Genomic DNA, 18,849 nt, shown 5'->3' on the forward strand with positions numbered 1-18,849 from the left:
TTCCTGTGTCCCCAGCTTCTTCCCGGGATCTAGCGGGCCTGTTTACCAGACTCACGAATAAGGGATGTAGGTTGGGGGTTTTAAGAAGGTCCCCCAGTCTCTGCCCGGCGAACTCCCCATCTCTCCAGCCGTCCACACTCCGGGAGCGACACCAGCGCGCGCAGAGCGGCCGGTCACAGGGCGGAAGTTCATCCCAGGAGCCGTTCTAGGAAACCTGGAGGACCCAGCTCCTCAGTGACCCAGGGGCAGAGGTGGGCAATGGCGGGTTCCCAGGGCCACTCCAGGGGGCAGCTTTGGCAGGCGGTGGCGAGGAGGCGCCGGGGATACGGTGCGAGTCCGCAGGAGGCTGAGCGGGAGCGGGGAGGAGGCGCCGGCGTGCGAGCCACCTGCTCCTCCCGCGCGGACAGCGGCGCGCGCTGATTGGCTGGAGCGCCGCCCGGCACCGGAAGTAGCCGGTGGCCGTCGCCAGTGAAACCAAGACAACAGCCGCGGGCAGTGCGCGAGCGGGCGGAGCGGCCCCCGGGAGCCCGAGCCGAGCGAGCGTGGGGCGGGAGCGGCCTGCGGTGAGACCTCGTTCGGTCCCGGAGGGAGGGAGGGAGGAGGGCGCGAGGCTCCTGATTTCCCGGCCCGCGAGCCGAGGGGAAACCCAGCGTCAGGTCAGGCCCGTTCCCGACTCGGGGTCGCTTGGTGACCTTGGACTTGATGGCCAGCCCGGGCCTCCGTGTCCCACCAGCACACGGAGCGTGCGGTTCCGTGCCTGTCAGCCGCGAGGGCGGAAGTAGCAGGGGTTCCGAGGTGGGGGCCAATGGGAGCCGTGGTTTTCTGACATTCCACCCCAAGTCAACTGCGGGGAGGAAATGTGAGGCGCTGTCAAAAACTCAACCCCGGCCCCGCCCCCTTCCAGGCACATCGTGCCTTGTGCCGGCCCCTATAGGATATTGGCTTATGAGGGTTAGTTTTGGGAAGGAGACAAGTAATAGAGCCTTCTTGATTATAGGAACCAGGGGGAGGACAGCGGAAAGGATGATAAAAGTGCTTTAAATTAAATACCATCCCGATTGGGAAAAGGAACTCATTTCTACAAATAGTTATTGTTGTGCTCGCTTCGGCAGCACATATACAAATGGTTATTGTCATCAGCTATGTGTCAGATATTGTTCTAAGCTATTTAGATACACAATGAATGAAATATCTAGTTAGTCCTCAAGGCTATCACAGATTCGTTACGTAGATAAGGCATTTACACAGATTCATTTAACAAAATTTGCCAGGTCCCTGACATGTGCTAGGCACTGGGAATACCAAGATGACTAGAACGTCATCTTTGCTCACGCAAGAGGGAAGCAGACATGAAAGTAGAATAATACAATGAGGTAACTGCTACAAGGCGTCTCAGGGGCAGGGAAGAAAACAGAAGGGACTGTCTGTGCCTGGTTGAGTCCTGTAGATGTTAAGTGCACAAGGTGGCCAGGCAGCGGGAATAACCTGTTTGCAAAGGCAAAGACGCTTTTAAGAATAGGGAGCACTGCAGGATCCTGAGCTTTCAACAGCCATTGGAGAGCGTGGAACAGGTGATGGAAAGAGCGACAGGGGCCTGACCAGGAGGGCATTAGGAGCCATGTTAAGTTTTTATTCTGTAGGTTTTGGGAAGCAATGAACAGGAAGCGACACGATAACTATAGTACAAAGAAAGAGGTGAGTGAAAAGCTGGTTCAGAGGACCAAGAGAGAACCTCCTTCCTGCAGGTGTGAGTGGAAACTTTGGGGAGGAGCTGATTCTTTTTAAAAAATATATATTTTATTGATTTTTTACAGAGAGGAAGAGAGAGGGATAGAGTTAGAAACATTGATGAGAGAGAATCATCAACCAGCTGCCTCTTGCACACCCCTTACTGGGGATGTGCCCGCAACCAAGGTACGTGCTCTTGACCGGAATCGAACCCGGGACTCTTCAGACGCTCTATCCACTGAGCCAAACCGGTTTCGGCAGGAGCTGATTCTTATACTAGATATTGAGTATCTGGCCTTTCAGAAAAGGGAAAAGATTTGTATCAAAAGTAAATGCTTTTGTAATGTAATAAGTAAGACTACAGCTCAAGTTGGCTTAATGCATGCTATTAACTCTCCTCATTGGAAGACAACAGGCAAAGTGGTTTCAGGACTGACTTAATCTCTTGGCCCTGGTTCCATTTCCCCTCAACTTTCTTAGCTTTACCTGCCATCACCCACAACTTGCTTGTGAAATGGCAGTAGCAGTTCCAGGCAACCATGTATAGAAGTCTCTTCCTGAGACTCCTCGCAGGATAGCAGGAAACTATTCCCAGAAGCTCCCAGCAAACTTCCTCGGCTTGTCACTGAGCCAGATGAAGGCATATGTTCACTTCTGAACCAGTTCCTGCTGTTTGGAGCAGTCACTTGCAAATGGATGGTATAATATTAATCTGACTGGGTTAACTCCGTTGAGATTCACTCCTGGAGTTCTGAGAGCAAGGCCACTGCAAACTTTTTTCTCAAATACCCCACACAATAATTTAAAAAGCTTTGTATTCTCTTACATATATGTAAGTTGACATCCAAAATGTTTCATCTTTTAAAAAAAATATATATTTTATTGATTTTGTACAGAGAGGAAGGGAGAGAGAGAGTTAGAAACATCCATGAGAGAGAGTCATCAATCAGCTGCCTCTTGCACACCCCCTACTGGGGATATGCCCGCAACCAAGGTACATGCCCTTGACCGGAATCGAACCCGGGACCCTTCAGTCCCCAAGCCGACGCTCTATCCATTGAGCCAAACCGGTCCCGGCTTTTTTTTCCATAAATTTGAATAGTTGCAAAAGCTATTACTTTTGGTGTATTATAAATTTTGACATTTCAAAATTAAGCCTCATGCCATTTCCCTGCATACCTGTCCTTGGTTCCTTGTGCTCACCACATTCTTCACCTTCTCTGTGACCGCCATCTACCAGCATCCTATTCCTCCCTCCCTCCACTTCATTTGCCTCCCTGTCTCAGTCATCCCAAGTGTGTCCTGATTAACATGCTCAAGTCCCTCCCTCTCTCTTCCATCATGCATATCTCTAGACTCTCAGCTGCCCCGGGGATGTCAGAAGTGTCACTGGAGAAAGATAGGAAGCTATGCCTATTGACTTCTCCTCACACTGATGCTCTCTATCATACTTGTCTCCTAAGGAAGTTGAGAGGGGTTAACAGGCTATTGTCTATAAGTTGCTTAGCACACAGTACATATTAAGCACTCACCATTACTTTCCACATCAAAATGTCAGTGCATCCTCACTTCTTTCTTATCTACACATAATACATTGATGTTAGAATGTTCTTTTTGCTCTTTTATTCCTTCTGTACTTCCTGGCCTCTGATGATTTGCTTACCCCATTCTCTGCTCAAAATGCTATTGTGTAGTAGCCTTTGAACTGAAATACATGGAGAACGTACACAAACCCTTTCTGTAACATTTGTGGGCACATGGGTTGTTGAATGGGAATCAGTTTCTAGATCCTTGACTTCAATATTTATCATTGCTTACAACCAATGTACTTGAGATTGGGCCAGTGGTCTATAACTTTCTCTTTTCCTCCTCTACAAAAGAAAGACACGTCTCTCACCCTCCTGAATTTTGCTATGGTGTGTTACTCTGGGTAGAAAAACCTCTGGAGTAATACATAAAGGGAGGGTTTGATGAGAAAGTAAAGGATCCTGGACCTTTTGTAATTTAAGTCCCAATCTTTGCTTTCAACAAAATTTTTAAAACATCAAATCAAACTGTCAGCTGATAGATTATTTATTTATTACTGCAAATTACAATATGATTTTTGGCAGGTAAGTTTAAAGGATTGAGTGTTATTTGCTATCACAAGAGGTGTTATAAACTCTGACTTATGCAATTTGGGCAAACTCAGGTCCAGTCACAGTATTTAGGGTCAGTCTGATAAGCACAACAGGAATATGATTCTAATTCAGAAAAAGGAATCTAATCACTTGTATTATATCTTCCCTGTCTGCCCTCAGAAAGTGTAGTGGCAGTCAAGATGGGGGATAGGAAAAAAGCATGAACTGACAATGTATCTATAATACTGCTGCTGTGCACATGGTTAGCTACTTGGTAGATCAGACCTTGGGTAGGAATAGATGCACCAGATGGAGAGTGGGATAACTTCAGTCATTAAGACTGCCTAACACAGTATTTCCAAACCTGATAGGTCATCAGAATCACCTGTGATACCTGTTAAAAATATACATCCCTTGGCCCACCTTTGGAGATTCTGATTTTGAGAGTTATGAGATGGGAAATAAATATTTTAAAAGATTTCCCAGTTGATTTTTATGCATTCAGCTTAGTTCCAAGCCAGAGTTATTATTTAAGATTCATCAAAATAGAACAACAACAACAAAAAAACCATCTTGCTATGATCGTAAGCCTACTAAACAATTTTCAGAGCCTACTAAGCAATTTTCAGTGTTTTATGTGGTTTCCATTGTAGATTTTCATCTTGGCATTGTAGTCCTTTTAGAACATATTTCTCATTGTTAATGAATAGGTGGGTATCTGGTTTATGCATTAGTATTTTGTGAATGAGGTTTTCTGAGCCTGCTCTAGGATGCATTAAACACACACACACACACACACACAACACAAGTCCAAGTCTGCAGCTCTGAAGACTCTATTCTGAACCGTGGAGATCCAGTTGAGGTCTTCTTGTTAACCCCCAGACTGAAGACCAAGAATGGTCATCCTCAGGTGGCACCTCCATCTTATCTCTCTCCAGAAACAGCTAATTTCAATTCAGAAAAGTGAAGTGAGAAACAGAAAGATAGGAAATTAGGTTTGGAAATGTAACTTTAGCCTATGAGTAGTAGAGTGTTTTCATGTGAGGATGAGGTTTAATGTGTGACTGTTCCTCTGGGAAAATCAACCAAATGGAGATTGGCCTTGATTTTTATATGAGGAGATACCTGTAAAGCAGTATTTTCCAGATGACATTCATATTGTGTCACTGGTAGAATGCGAAGCAAAAGAATGGTCAGATTGGTCAAATTTAGTAAATGACATTAATAGAGTGTCATTGGTAGAATGTGAGGCAACAGAATGGTCAGATGGGGTCAAATTTAGTTGGGGAAGACTTTCTGGATTTGAATTTTGAACCAGATCTTGAAGCTGGAGATAGGTGCTTACCTAACTTTTATATCTTTATCTTGTTTTATGGTGTACAAGTGATTTTCCATATGGTGTGGCCATGAATGATGATTTTGTAAAGAGCTAGATGATGGAAAAGAAGTAACTGTAGGAGAGATGAGGGTGAGAAGGAAAGGCCAGAGAGAGGGCCTGAAGTATTATAATTTGCTGAAAACACTATTAAATATTATAGATAGGGACTTGTTCTTGGCTGAGTATTAGAGAGAAATTTAAGACAGTACGTTCCAACTCAAGTGGTACTGTGGGTGAAGATAGCTAAATTCTCTACAATGGATCCTTACAATTATATGGACATGTATTATCTATAATTTTCAGTAAATAAGAGAAATCCAGTTTTGGGTTGCCCAACTACTCCATGGGAAAATAAGAGAAATGCTAAGGCAGGAAAGTTGAAGAAGATTCCAGTTTATTTTGAGGAGTAGCACTAAGGGTTTCCAAGGCTTCAGGATTCCAATAGGAGATAAGTTCCTAGCAGGTGTTGGAGGTATTGAGGGGGGCAGGGAGACGGGCGAGGGGCAGTATTACCAGGCTGCACTGATGAGTGACTAAAGAGGCCCCAGGGTAGGATTGTGGTAGTAACTACCATCCTGAGGATGACTGGGGTCATAGTTATATTTAATCACCTTTTATCTTGATTACTTCAACAACCTTCTAACCGATTTCTCTGTCTAGGAATAGTACGTTCTAGTTCAGCCACTGAACGGCCACTGGTGTACATCTACCTAATGTTAGCCTGACAACGGACTATTCTTGGTTTAACTAAAGTCCCATAGGTGCCCATTCCCCTTGAGAATCACCTTTCACAGTTAACACTTTTACTAATGGGATGATCGTGTTCCTCAGATTTGCTATGGTACAAAAATCCACTGGCCTAGGCAAAGGGCCTCTTCAATGTTAGCTTCATATTGCTTACTACCTGAACAGAGACCAGGCTTATTCTCCCATCATTTGGACTTTACTTCTGTGACTGGGACAGCTAAATTCCTAGGGCAATTGTGCCAGTTAGGAGTAGTGGCTTTATAAATAAAAAACAAAACACACAATGGCTCAAGCAAGGCAAAGTATTTTTTTCTTAAATAAAAGAAGTACAGAGGCAGACATTCCAGGGCTGCTATGTCAGCTCCATGGAATCATCAGGGACCCAGGTTCTTTTCAGCTCTAGTCCTATCATAGGGAATGCCAGAGTACTCATGGTTCAAGACAGCACTCCAACTGTCAGCTCGTGCCCCAGGCATAAGAGGGAAGAAAAGGGTGAATAAATGCCATCCTCTCACCCTGAAGGAGACCTCTCATAAGTTCTATGTTTTTTCATTTGCATCATCTTCTCTTGTTGGCCAGAAGTTGGTCACATGGTAATACCTAGCTGCAAAGAAGTCTGAGAATTTCTTCTTTTTCCTTCAAATTAAAAGAGAAAGTTTATATAGAAAGATACAGAGGTAGTAAAAGTGAGCTGTAGAAGAAATGGGCTAAGGAAATAAATTACAAAGGCAAAAGGCCCTGCTATAACTGGTTTGGCTCAGTGGATAGAGCATTGGCCTGCGGACTGAAAGGTCCCAGGTTCGATTCTGGTCAAGGGCATGTACCTTGGTTGCAGGCACATCCCAATGGGGAGTGTGCAGGAGGCAGCTGATCAATGTTTCTCTCTCATTGAAGTTTCTAACTCTATCCCTCTCCCTTCCTCTCTGTAAAAAAATTAATAAAATATATTAAAAATAAAAGCAAAAGGCCCTTGGAGTGTGGGAAAGTACACTTAAAAAGAAGATTTGAATGGGCATGCTCTGGAGGTAGGGGGTGGGGGAGAGAGCCGAGAATTTATTTATTTAGCTAGGCTTTTTACTATATTAAATTAATTCATTATTCTGTTGCTGATGAGGGAGGGAAGAATGGAAATTGGGATAGACAACTAAAAATCTTCGCCACAGCCTTTTAAGAAGTTTTAAAAAAGTATAGGCTTTAGATGGGGGTGTGTGTGGGGGAGATAAGGACACATATGTAATAACTTAATCAATAAAGAAATTTTTTAAAAAGTATAGGCTTTGGGTCTATAAACATACTAAGAAAATTCTATAAAGGGACCAGTTACAAAATTGGTATGCAAAAATCAACAAAATTGCTATCTATATAAATAATAACCAATTGGAAAATATATGAAAAACATACTAAAAGAAAATTCATACAGAGACATGATAGATACAAACATTAAGATAAGTTAGGAAATTTTACAAAATTATACTAAAATTTATTTAGAAAAATATTAAAATAGGAAATATGTGAAAAAGAAGACTAATGAGAGAGAACTTGCTCTAACATTTTAAACAAGCTATAGTAGTTTGAACAATTCAGTATTAGAGAGCAAATCAACAGATTAATAGAACTAAGTGGAGTCTGAAAATTGACCCAGAAATTAACCCAAATATATATGGCCTTTTAGGACAGTGATCGGCAAACCGTGGCCCCTTGAGTGTGGCTCTTCCACAAAACACCACAGCCTGGGCGAGTCTATTTTGAAGAAGTGGCATTAGAAGAAGTTTAAGTTTAAAAAATTTGGCTCTCAAAAGAAATTTCAATCATTGTACTGTTGATATTTGGCTCTATTGACTAATGAGCTTGCTGACCACTGGACTAGGATATAGGTGACATTTCATATCGGCAGCAGAAAGAAAAATAGTTATTTATACAATTTGCTAACTATCTGGAGAGAATTAAGCTAGAACCTTCATAAAAATGTAAGGGAGTCAAAGGTAGACGTAACTACTTTTGTGCTAGTTATAGCTAAGTCACGTTAACTGTTTGAATGGGTACATATACAATCCCCTGTTCTGTAAAGCTGGTGAGTACCACAGTACTGGGCTCAGGAAATTTCTCTTGCTACTCATTTTATGGTAACTTTTCTATAAATCCAAAAGTTGTTTGTATTAGTCATTTTTTGCCCCTTCTCCCAACCTTTTCTATACCATATAGCCACCATTTCCCCTAAATGTTTTTCTTGCCAAACCTCAGGTTCTTCCCCAACTCATTGTTAATGTTATGGAATTTTAATCAGCACCTCCTTACCATCCACTTCCTTTTTTTCTCCTTAACGCTCTTCCTCTGATAATTTATCTTACTCTTTTCAGTTAGCATATGCTATATGTTTAGCATGTCCACCATAATTATTAACATCTTCCTTCTCTTCAGTTACATTCTACAATTTCACCAGGTACCAAGACTGTTTTTGAGTGTTGTCAGAGCCATGTCAATGCTCCATACTCTTCTAGCATTAGTTTCATTTAGATATGATATGGCCTCTTCACATACTTACTCTCTCTCATTTCAGATTGTAAGATGGGGACTGAGAACAAGGAGGTAATTCCCAAGGAAGAAATTTCTGAAGAATCTGAGCCACATGGGGCAATATTAGAAAATCCTCCAAAGTTAGTTTACGAGGGTCACGAGTTTGGAGTGGCATGTGAAGACAGTTTGGAGGGGCATTCAAGAGAATCCACAGAAGAGATTATGGAGCAGATGTCTTCTGAGGAGAGAGACTTCGAATCAGGGCTGATTATTTTTAAGAAATCACCTTCAAGTGAGAAATACCAGGAGAATGAAAGTGACAGAGTCTGCAATTCCAGCCCAGACCTGATTACACATCAGGGAGATATTACAGCACAGACAGTTAGTACATTTGCTATCTCTGGCCAAAACTTCATAGAGAATTTAGAACCTAAAAAAACACAGAGAAGTTCTGTGGGAGAAAAGCCTCATACATGCAAAGAATGTGGGAAATCCTTTAATCAGAATTCACATCTTATCCAGCATATGAGAGTTCATAGTGGAGAGAAACCCTTTGAATGCAAAGAATGTGGAAAAACATTTGGAACAAACTCAAGCCTTCGTAGGCACCTGAGAATTCATGCTGGAGAGAAGCCCTTTGCTTGTAATGAATGTGGAAAGGCTTTCATTCAGAGTTCACATCTTATTCACCATCATAGAATTCATACTGGAGAGAGACCTTATAAATGTGAAGAATGTGGTAAAGCCTTCAGTCAGAATTCAGCCCTTATTCTACATCAAAGAATCCACACTGGAGAGAAACCATACGAATGTAATGAATGTGGGAAAACCTTTAGGGTTAGCTCACAGCTTATTCAGCATCAGAGAATTCATACTGAAGAAAGATATCACGAATGCAGCGAGTGTGGCAAAGCCTTCAAGCATAGCTCAGGCCTTATTAGACACCAGAAAATTCATACTGGAGAAAAACCATATCTTTGTAATGAATGTGGAAAAGGCTTTGGTCAGAGTTCTGAGCTTATCAGGCATCAAAGAATTCATACAGGGGACAAACCATATGAATGTAATGAATGTGGAAAAACTTTTGGCCAGAACTCAGAGATTATTAGACATATTAGAATTCATACTGGCGAGAAGCCTTATGTATGTAAAGAATGTGGGAAGGCCTTTAGGGGGAACTCAGAACTTCTTAGACATGAGAGAATTCATACTGGAGAGAAACCCTATGAATGCTTTGAGTGTGGAAAAGCTTTTAGGCGGACCTCTCATCTTATCGTCCACCAGAGGATTCATACTGGAGAGAAACCTCATCAGTGTAATGAATGTGCAAGAACCTTCTTGGATAAATCTGAGCTGCTGCTTCACCAGAAAATTCACATTGGAGAGAAACCTTATAAATGTAATGAGTGTGGGAAAACATTCAGCCAGCATTCTCAACTTATCATACATCAGAGAATTCACACTGGAGAGAAGCCTTATGAGTGCCAAGAATGTCAGAAGACTTTTAGTCGGAGCTCTCACCTCCTCCGACATCAAAGTGTTCACTGTATGGATTGATTTGCAAAATAGGAAGGCTTTCCGTGGAAAGCTGAAGTTAGACTTATTCATAACCTAAACCCAGTTTTTCAAATCAACTGAATGGAGAGAACCTCTTCTGTCCTGATTTTAATTTAAACATTTGGTCAAATAGTATGAGGCACTTTTATGATTTATTCATTTAGAAGTTTCAGTGTACTGAGTTAAATTATAAAAACTGTTTCAGGCCTTAATTCTCTGCCCCTCTTTCCCTCTTCCTCCCTTAGTGAGTCACATACCATTAGGGGTTTGTATACCAGCCATCTAGCCTCCATTTGTACTCTTCAGGAAAACTGGAGGAATGTTATTCCTCCACTTCCTAAGAATGGGAGTCAACTCATTGAATGTTATCCCCTAAAATGCTGGAAAGTTGCAGCCTAAAAGACACACTTTGTTCTCTTGTCCAATATTTAGCACTGGAATAATTTAGTAAGCTTTTATTAGCTTCAGATCCTTTCGAACATACTATCAAGTTCCCATTGAAGATGGCAGCATGAATAAAATGGAAATCTGGATATTTAATAATGACCTCAAAAAGGTTTCCAGGACAGAGGAAACTGACCGGCAAATTATAGGGTCATAAGTAAAGGCCCTTAGAATCTAGAGGGGCTGGTGAGCAAGGCCAGGGGATGGAAAACACGTGAGGCCAGCATGGGCAGAGCAGCTTATTAGCAGCTATTTCACATTGGGCTACTTTGACTAACTGCTCCCAGGAACTTAGCTGCATTCATTTTGGCCCCAGCTCCTGCTGCTTCTGATAGATACCACGTCAGGAAGTAGCAGAGAGCATGGTGCAGCTTTACTATCACCAGACACTTGGCCACAGTTATGATCCGGTTCACCTGACTGGCCAGGGCCATCTTGCCAAAGCACTTAATACTCTCATGACCTGGATCCCAATGGACTGATAGGACTTTTCTAATTTTGCCCTTGGCCTTGGAATTCTCTTTCTTCAGCCTCTCTACATGAATTTTCTCTGTTCCTCCTATGTATTTTTCCTTTGAGGAAATACATCCTCATTTTTTCACATGTTTCTGAGGCAGTGGGTGGGAGTGGGAATTGCACTAATGGGGACCCTGCAGGCTTAGGGTCTGGTTTTAGAGCTATTGTAGATCACCTGTTAGTTCCTAATTTTCTCTAAAATGAGGGGAGTTGAACTAAATTATCTCTGAAGTTTCAATCAATCCAATAGTTCTTTGGTTCCTTTTAAAATCTAACTTTATATACCTTAAGTGTTTTATTTTAAATTTTTCCTTTATTACTCTAATACTAATCACTAGTATTTATTGTGTTTCCTACATGACAGGCACAATGCCAGTTTACACTTTTATTTTCACAGCATATCTATGGTCTAGGCCAGTGGTCGGCAAACTCATTAGTTAACAGAGCCAAATATCAACAGTAAAATGATTAAAATTTCTTTTGAGAGCTGAAAACCGACTTTTGCACATGGGCCATGAAGTTTTATTTTTATTTTTTTAAAAAATATATATTTTATTGATATTTTACAGAGAGAAAGGGAGAGGGATAGAGAGCTAGAAATGTCGATGAGAGAGAAACATCGACCAGCTGCCTCTTGCACACCCCCTACTGGGAATGTGCCAGCAACCAGGGTACATGCCCTTGACCAGAATTGAACATGGGACCTTTCAGTTCGCAGACTGACGCTCTACCACTGAGCCAAACCGGTTTCGGCGGGCCACGAAGTTTTAATCGCACTGTACGTGCATGCCTGCACGTGGTATTTTGTGGAAGAGCCACACTCCAGGGTCCAAAGAGCCGCATGTGGCTCTTGAGCCATGGTTTGCCCACCACTGGTCTAGGTACTCTTAGTCTTTTAAAACAGCTTTGTTGAGCATACTTTACATACCATAAAATTCACCTGTTTTAAATGTTGAGTTGAATGCTTTTTAGTTGGTTTACAGTTGCACACCCATCAATAATGAGGGTAGTCCTACTCCAATTTAAAAGATGAAGATGGGTAGGAGGGATGCTAAGTAACTTACCCATGATCACACAGCTGGTAAGAACCCAAACTCCATCCCTGGTCTGTGCTTTTAACCACTGTGCTGTGCTATGGCTAGATGGATTCATTACTGGCTTATTTGAAGTCATTTGCACATTTTATATTATTGCTTCATAGACTTGAATATAAAGGATTTATATCAAGTACTTGGGAAAATAACTGGTCACAGCCAAAACCCACCAAGTGGATTTGTTCTGTACCCCAGTATATGATCTTCCAGATTCATACCTGTAACAGTCAAATTAGCAGAAGTTCTTTAACATCTTTTTCTATAGGGTGATTACAAGTGAAGTGTAATCTCAAGCTCAAATTGAGTTATAGCCAGATCATATCTTTCTCAGACGAAACCTCGAGGTCACCTATCCCTTTAACTTCTGGTTTCTGTGTTTGTATATTTTATTTCCACATTCAACCCTTACCAGCCCTTAATTTAGATTCCAGCACCTCTCCAGATCCCCCTCATCCCCAAGAATCCCCTCACACAAGCACACCCATGATTAATATGACTTTCCTGAAGATTCTGTTGTGTAAGAGGTGGAGAAGTGGGTTCACATCCTATCAGACATTTTGACCTCAGATGTCCCTTGGCCAAACCACCGCTGAAGTTTTTCTCTGTCCTCCCTCAGGGCTCTGTCACCTTGGCTCCCTTTTTATTTTTTCTTCAGATATCCAATCCCTGTCCTCAGTGCAATTACCTTGTTACACCCACTGCTCAGCAAAAGAAAAGTCCGTCAGTTAACAATCCACTCATTGGGACATTCATTAGTAGGCAGTTAAGTGACCAACTTGCATGTACCTAGCATATTGGGGGGTAGGTCTCACATTCCATTTCAAGAAGAATCTTCCAACAAGAGGAATTCAGGTGAATGAAATTATTCCCTCGTTGTTATATATACTATACACACATCCAGTGACCTCATTCCCTACTATTGTCCATTTCTGTTGCCTCTGGGTTTCTCCTTGTTTGCCTCCCTCCCTCTCAATTTACTTGGGAGTCAAAACCTGACCATCAGTTTGACTGGTAGTCACAATTTGGTGCAAGTAAAATTCTATCAAGGAAGAGAAAAAACATGAATTTTATTAATTTTAGAACCATTTGAAAAACCAGGTCTCATAATCTCAAAGGCCTGCCTAAATACCCACAAAGACCTTCAGAAATTTTGCAGCTATGTCCACGTATGTTTCCATCCTTCCCTAATTAAATGGTTTTACTGGTATGTTAACTTTTGGATAAGTAAAGTATTTCTTCATAATTTTACTGATTCAACACCTTTCTGATGTTTATTTTAAAGTACATTGTTTCATTATGGTCTTAATATGATTTTGTATAATAGTCCCTATCCTGTGTCACCATAGTACCCCACCCTGTTGTGCTCTGTTAGTGTCTGGTTTTGCATAAGCTGATCACTCTGTCCTTGATCTTCTGTTCTGCTTAGTGAGCTCCTTTACCTTTCATAATGGGACAAGTGTTAACCTATTTGTTTATGTTTGTGTGTGTGTGTGTGTGTGTAGTTTTTCATGATTAACAACTTAATGTAAGATATTCTGAGAACTTGGAGGTTTTTTTTGTATGTGTGTTTTTAAAATATGTATTTTTATTAATTTCAGAGAGGAAGGGAGGAGAAGAAAAAGAGAAACATCAATGATGAGAATCATTGATGGGTTCCTTCCTACACACCTCCTATTGGGAATTGAGCCCAAAACCAGGGCATATACCCTGATGGGGATAGAACCGTGACCTCCTAGTTCAATGCTCAACCATTGAACTATGCTGGTTGGGTGGATTCATTTAAAAAAATATATATATATTTTATTGATTTTTTACAGAGAGGAAGAAAGAGGGATAGAGAGTCAGAAACATCGATGAGAGAGAGACACCAATCAGCTGCCTCTGCACACCCCGTACTGGGGATGTGCCCGCAACCAAGGTACATGTCCTTGACGGGAATCGAACCCGGGACCCTTCAGTCCGCAGGCCGATGCTCTATCCACTGAGCCAAACCGGTCTCGGCTGTTTTGTTTTGTTTTAAATCACATTATTACTGAGATGTCTGGGCTGGTGTTTATTATTGTTATTGGCTAAGGTACATTAAAAAAAAAAAGAAAGTGTTCTAAGTGATTCCTGGTCTAAGGCAAGCCCCTAAGGTTGTTAGGTCAGGGAACTTTGGAACTCAGGAAAGCTCTGTCTACAAAAATGTGCATGAGTTTCAGGGAATTCGTGGACCATCTGAAACCCATCCTTGAACCCCTGTAGTACTTTACAAGTTCCTAAAAGCAAAGTTTTACCTTAAAAAACAACAACAAAAAAACAACAACCAAGTAATCACAATAACCTTTCCCTCACTGCATCCTTCAGCTTTTGGAATAAAACTATGTGAAAATGACCTGCATAGGCCAACCCCCGAAAATGGACTGGAGATGGCGTCTCAGTAAAATCTAGTGGACGGGCTAGGACGATCTGGTAATCACCTGCGGAGAGAGCCCAGTAGTGCAGATGGGTGCACATTCACCAGCTACTTGCTGAGCAACTATTAGGCAATAAGGGCAGTTCTGGGTTCGGGGGCTAAGCAGTAAGAGGCTGGTGAGGACATGAGCAATCTACCATCTACCTGATTGAGGTTGAGATTTGATTCCCAGTCAGGGCACATGCCCAGCTCTATCCCAGTGGGGGGCTGATCAATGATTCTCATCATGGATGTCTCTATCTCTCCCTCTCTGAAATCAATAAAATTATATATTTTAAAAGTTCCCCATAAATAGTTTCTGAGTCCTCATAAATACCTGTTGAGTTGCAGCAAGCCCTGGTACCCTTCACTCCCCTGCACTCTGTCCTGACAGAGATTGCCTTATGCGGGGACCCATAGTGTACAGTGCCTGGCCGCATGCCGCACTACCTCTGGGCACAGAGCTGACAGTTATTTTTCCTTCCTGACCTTAGTTTCCTGTTTAGGAAACAGTAGTTTTCACCAATGAAGACCAAGGCAAAGAATACAAGAGAAAATTGGAGTTAAGTCTTTATCACAGTAGCCAGCACATAGGAAATGCTAAGACTAGAGTGAGTTAAGGAGGGAGGGAGCTTTCCTGGCAGAGCGAACAGCTGTGGAAAGGCCACAGGCAAGAGGCCAGTGCCTCGGTTCTTGGGGGAACTGCAGATAGTTCAGAGGTAAATGTCGGATTTAGGAAGATAAACACATTGCAGAAAATCCTCCCCAACTAGGTCGAACCCCACTGCAGTATCTTGCCTCTCCTTTGTGACACCATGGTGCTAATTTTACTTATGATTCTAATTAATCTCACCTCTGATCCACCAGGGCAAAGATGGTTGTCTATTTTTGCTCACCCCTCTTTGTAACCCCCCCCCCCCCCGTGTCTGACACATATTGAAGCTCAATAAGTATTTACTAAATGAGCGAATGAATGGAGCCATATCAGAACGTGTGTGTCACATTAAGGACTGGGCTTCAGGCTTGGGTTAGTGGGAAAGCACTGCAGAAGTTTAGCGATGGGTGGCACTATCAGATTTGTTCTAAAGAAAGGACATTTGGTTGCTCTGTAGAAAGATGGAAGCAGGAGGCCTATTATGAGGCTGTAGTAATAACACAAGCAAAAGGTGTTGATGGTGGCCTCACTCTAAGGACATCAAAAATTGAGAAAAATGGATTTAGCTGGCAGATTATTGGGTGACATTCCCTTCCTCTACTATACTCACATGCTTTCTCCCCAATAGCCTTGTTTCCTATGAAATATTTATATAAAGAAACCCCTCTTTTTAAATTTATTTTATTTTTAAATATATTTTATTGATTTTGTACAGAGAGGAAGGGAGAGAGATAGAGAGCTAGAAACATCGATGAGAGAGAATCATCGATCAGCTGCCTCTTGCACACCCCCTACTGGGGATATGCCCACAACCAAGGTACATGCCCTTGACCGGAATCAAACCCGGGACCCTTCAGTCCCCAAGCCGATGCTCTATCCATTGAGCCAAACCGGTCCCGGCTAAAGAAACCCCTCTTAATCCACTTTCCAATCACACCTGTTTCTTAAAGAGACCTGATAATGTCTCTGCCTTGGTCAACCTGGAGTTTATATCTTGAGCTATTTAAGGTCTAATGGCAGACTTTTATCCTTTTGGTTCTTTTTTTTTTCAAAGTTCCAGAGCAGGCTGTCTCTAACAGGTAGATAATATTCTGTGCAATTCAAGTGTACAAACGGACACGACTACATCCACTAAAACTTTGGGTGGATCTTCATTTCATAAATTGCCTACTTAACTGAAGATTAATTCTTGTCTTCCCTCAGCCTCCACTGCATTGTAAGCTCCTGGAAGAACTGTCTTTCTCTAGCCCTATCACATTATGACCCTTGGCACATATTAGGCACTCAATTATTTCTTGCATTTATTTTATTTTAACATTTACAGTTGAAAGCATTTCCATATTGAAACAAAAATCTCCCTCTGTTTTCAAAAGTCCAATACATTCAATATAGTACAAGCTCTATCAGGGATGAAATGAAAAGGTTAGTTTTCAATTTGAAGTGTTCAGGCAATAGTTACTCTTTAAAAGCCCAAAGCAAATTATATATTTGCCCACAAAAGAGATAAAAAGACTAATGAAAATGTTAAGAAATGTACTTTGGATTGGAATTTTAATTCCTAGGTCTGGTTACATTACACAAATCAGAAGCATGATTGGTCATTATACTACATGGATTTGAATAACAAAAAGAACTCATTATCCTATCTAATAAAGGAGTAATATGCAAATTGACCATCACACAATATGACTGCCCTCACATGGTCAAAGATGGCCACCACAGATGGACTGTAGGGGAGGGCAGTTAGGGGTGACTGGGCTGGCAGAGGAGGGTAGTTGAGGGCAACCAGGACAGCAGGGGAGGACAGTTGGGAGGGACCAGGGGCAACTAGGGTTGCAGGGGAGGGCAGTTAGGGGCAATAGGCCCTGCAGGGCAGCAGTTAGATATTGATCAGGCTGTCAGGGGAATGGTTAGGGAGTGATCAGGCTGGCAAGCAGAAGCAGTTAGGGGCAATCAGGCAGGCAGGCAGGCGAGCGGTTGGGAGCCAGCAGTCCTGGATTGTGAGAGGGCAGTCGGACATCCCTCGAGGGGTCCTAGATTGGAGAGGGTGCAGGTTGGGCTGAGGGACAACCCTTTCTCCCCCCCCCCCCCCATGCATGAATTTCATGCACTGGACCTCTAGTTCTTTAATAAATGCAGTTTGGTAAGCAAAAGATTTTAAAACATGGCACAGGTGAGTAAAAAAAAAAAAAAAGGGCCTGATATTTAGAAAGTTAGAAACCACTACATTAAATTACCTTCAAGTCCCTTTCAATGTCCTACTTATCCTTGTAAACATCTTTCTTATTGTACAACATTGTACATACAGGTAAAGGACACAGACATGGGTTTATTAGAATAAAGTACTAATTCCTTTTTAAAAAAGAAATATAGAGAGAAAGAGAATGCTAAATGTCCCAGTTAACTAATGGTTTTCATTAGTTAGAATCTGGGATAACTAAAAAATGTTAAGTATCTTTCATTTTTAATTCAAGTGTATCATTGATAATAGCTAGTTTGAATTCCTTTTGCTTCCCAAATATATTTAAAGATATTCTCATGTATAAGATTATTACTTTACCTAATATGTGGGATTAGTCGGGAGCTTTAATATTTGAGGCAGGTGATGGAGGTAGGTAGGCTTCTGTACCACAATCCACAGCCAGCTTTCAGGGGTGGTGTGGGTGGGCTTCTCCACATCAAGACCCCAGGATGTCCCCCTGGGGATGTCACAGCCTCCAGTGCTTTGAACAGGTCATATTCTTCATATCAGTCACAAGATAGCACTGTATCTTATACATTTTATATTTTGCTTGAATACTTCATCTTGTTTTAAAATGACTAGAGTTCCAGATGCCCTTGTATGAGTCTAAATTTCAGTTTTCACGATTAGTCCATGAGGTAGATTATCTTATTACCATTTTATTATTAAGAAAAATTAAAATCAGAAAGGTTACATAATTAATCCAATATTGAAGCCAATATGTTATCCTGGGATGCAAACCCATGTCTGTGCTCCCTGCCCTACACCAGACTGCCTCTTAAAGCAGTTAATCAAATTAAAGGTTTCTATCAGACTCTGGGCTCCCCTGGGGGTGCTCTGCCGCTGCCCACTTCACATGAAGATGCTTTCTTAAGTGGCCCCAGGTGACTGGTGTTCTAAGTGTCCGTGGGCAGGACTCCTCAAGCATGGCGCTCTTGACACTTGGGCCCCATAATTCTTTGTTTGCCAGGGGCAGGCAGGGCTGTGCATTTTAACATATTATATTAGCAACATTCCCGGTCTATATTTTCCCGGCCTGAATTTTCTTCCCAGTTGTGATAACCAAAGTGTCTCTAGACATTACCAAATGTCCCTTGGAGGCAAAATCATTCCAGCTGAGAACCTCTGACCCCTTTCATGTGTCTCCCAAGCTACTCCCACTGAGGAAAGACAGGAGGTTGAAATTATCCTTGCCTTACACCAGTGTTTCCCAAACTTCTCTCATGATGAGAATCACCTGGTGCAGTTGTTAAAATACAGATTTCTGAATCCCAACTAAGAAGTGCTAAACTAGAATTTTGGGGAACATATAAGTAAAATTGTACGCTTAACTAAGTGCTAAGCTAGAATTTTTGGGAACATATAGGTAAAGTTGTATACTTAACTTAGTGCTCTGTCTTAGAGCACTAGTTAAGTATAC

General features: G+C 41.9%; 1 protein-coding gene across 3 annotated transcripts; it reads left to right on the forward strand.

The window, feature by feature from the left end:
* Positions 1–325: 325 nt before the first annotated feature.
* ZFP3 (ZFP3 zinc finger protein) lies at positions 326–10,694 on the forward strand. Of its 3 annotated transcripts, none has more exons than XM_036452066.2 (2): positions 326–563; positions 8,531–10,694. In XM_036452066.2, exon 2 carries the CDS (start codon positions 8,539–8,541, stop codon positions 10,042–10,044), a length of 1,506 nt encoding a protein of 501 aa, XP_036307959.1. In that variant the 5' UTR covers positions 326–563; positions 8,531–8,538; the 3' UTR covers positions 10,045–10,694. The 3 variants fall into 3 exon arrangements, with proteins under 3 accessions (XP_036307959.1, XP_045442589.1, XP_045442590.1); XM_045586633.1 differs by lacking the exon at positions 326–563 and adding an exon at positions 573–859; XM_045586634.1 differs by lacking the exon at positions 326–563 and adding an exon at positions 1,166–1,695.
* Positions 10,695–18,849: the final 8,155 nt, after the last annotated feature.

The sequence above is a fragment of the Pipistrellus kuhlii genome, unplaced genomic scaffold (assembly GCF_014108245.1).
Source record: "Pipistrellus kuhlii isolate mPipKuh1 unplaced genomic scaffold, mPipKuh1.p scaffold_m20_p_23, whole genome shotgun sequence".
NCBI lineage: Eukaryota > Metazoa > Chordata > Mammalia > Chiroptera > Vespertilionidae > Pipistrellus > Pipistrellus kuhlii.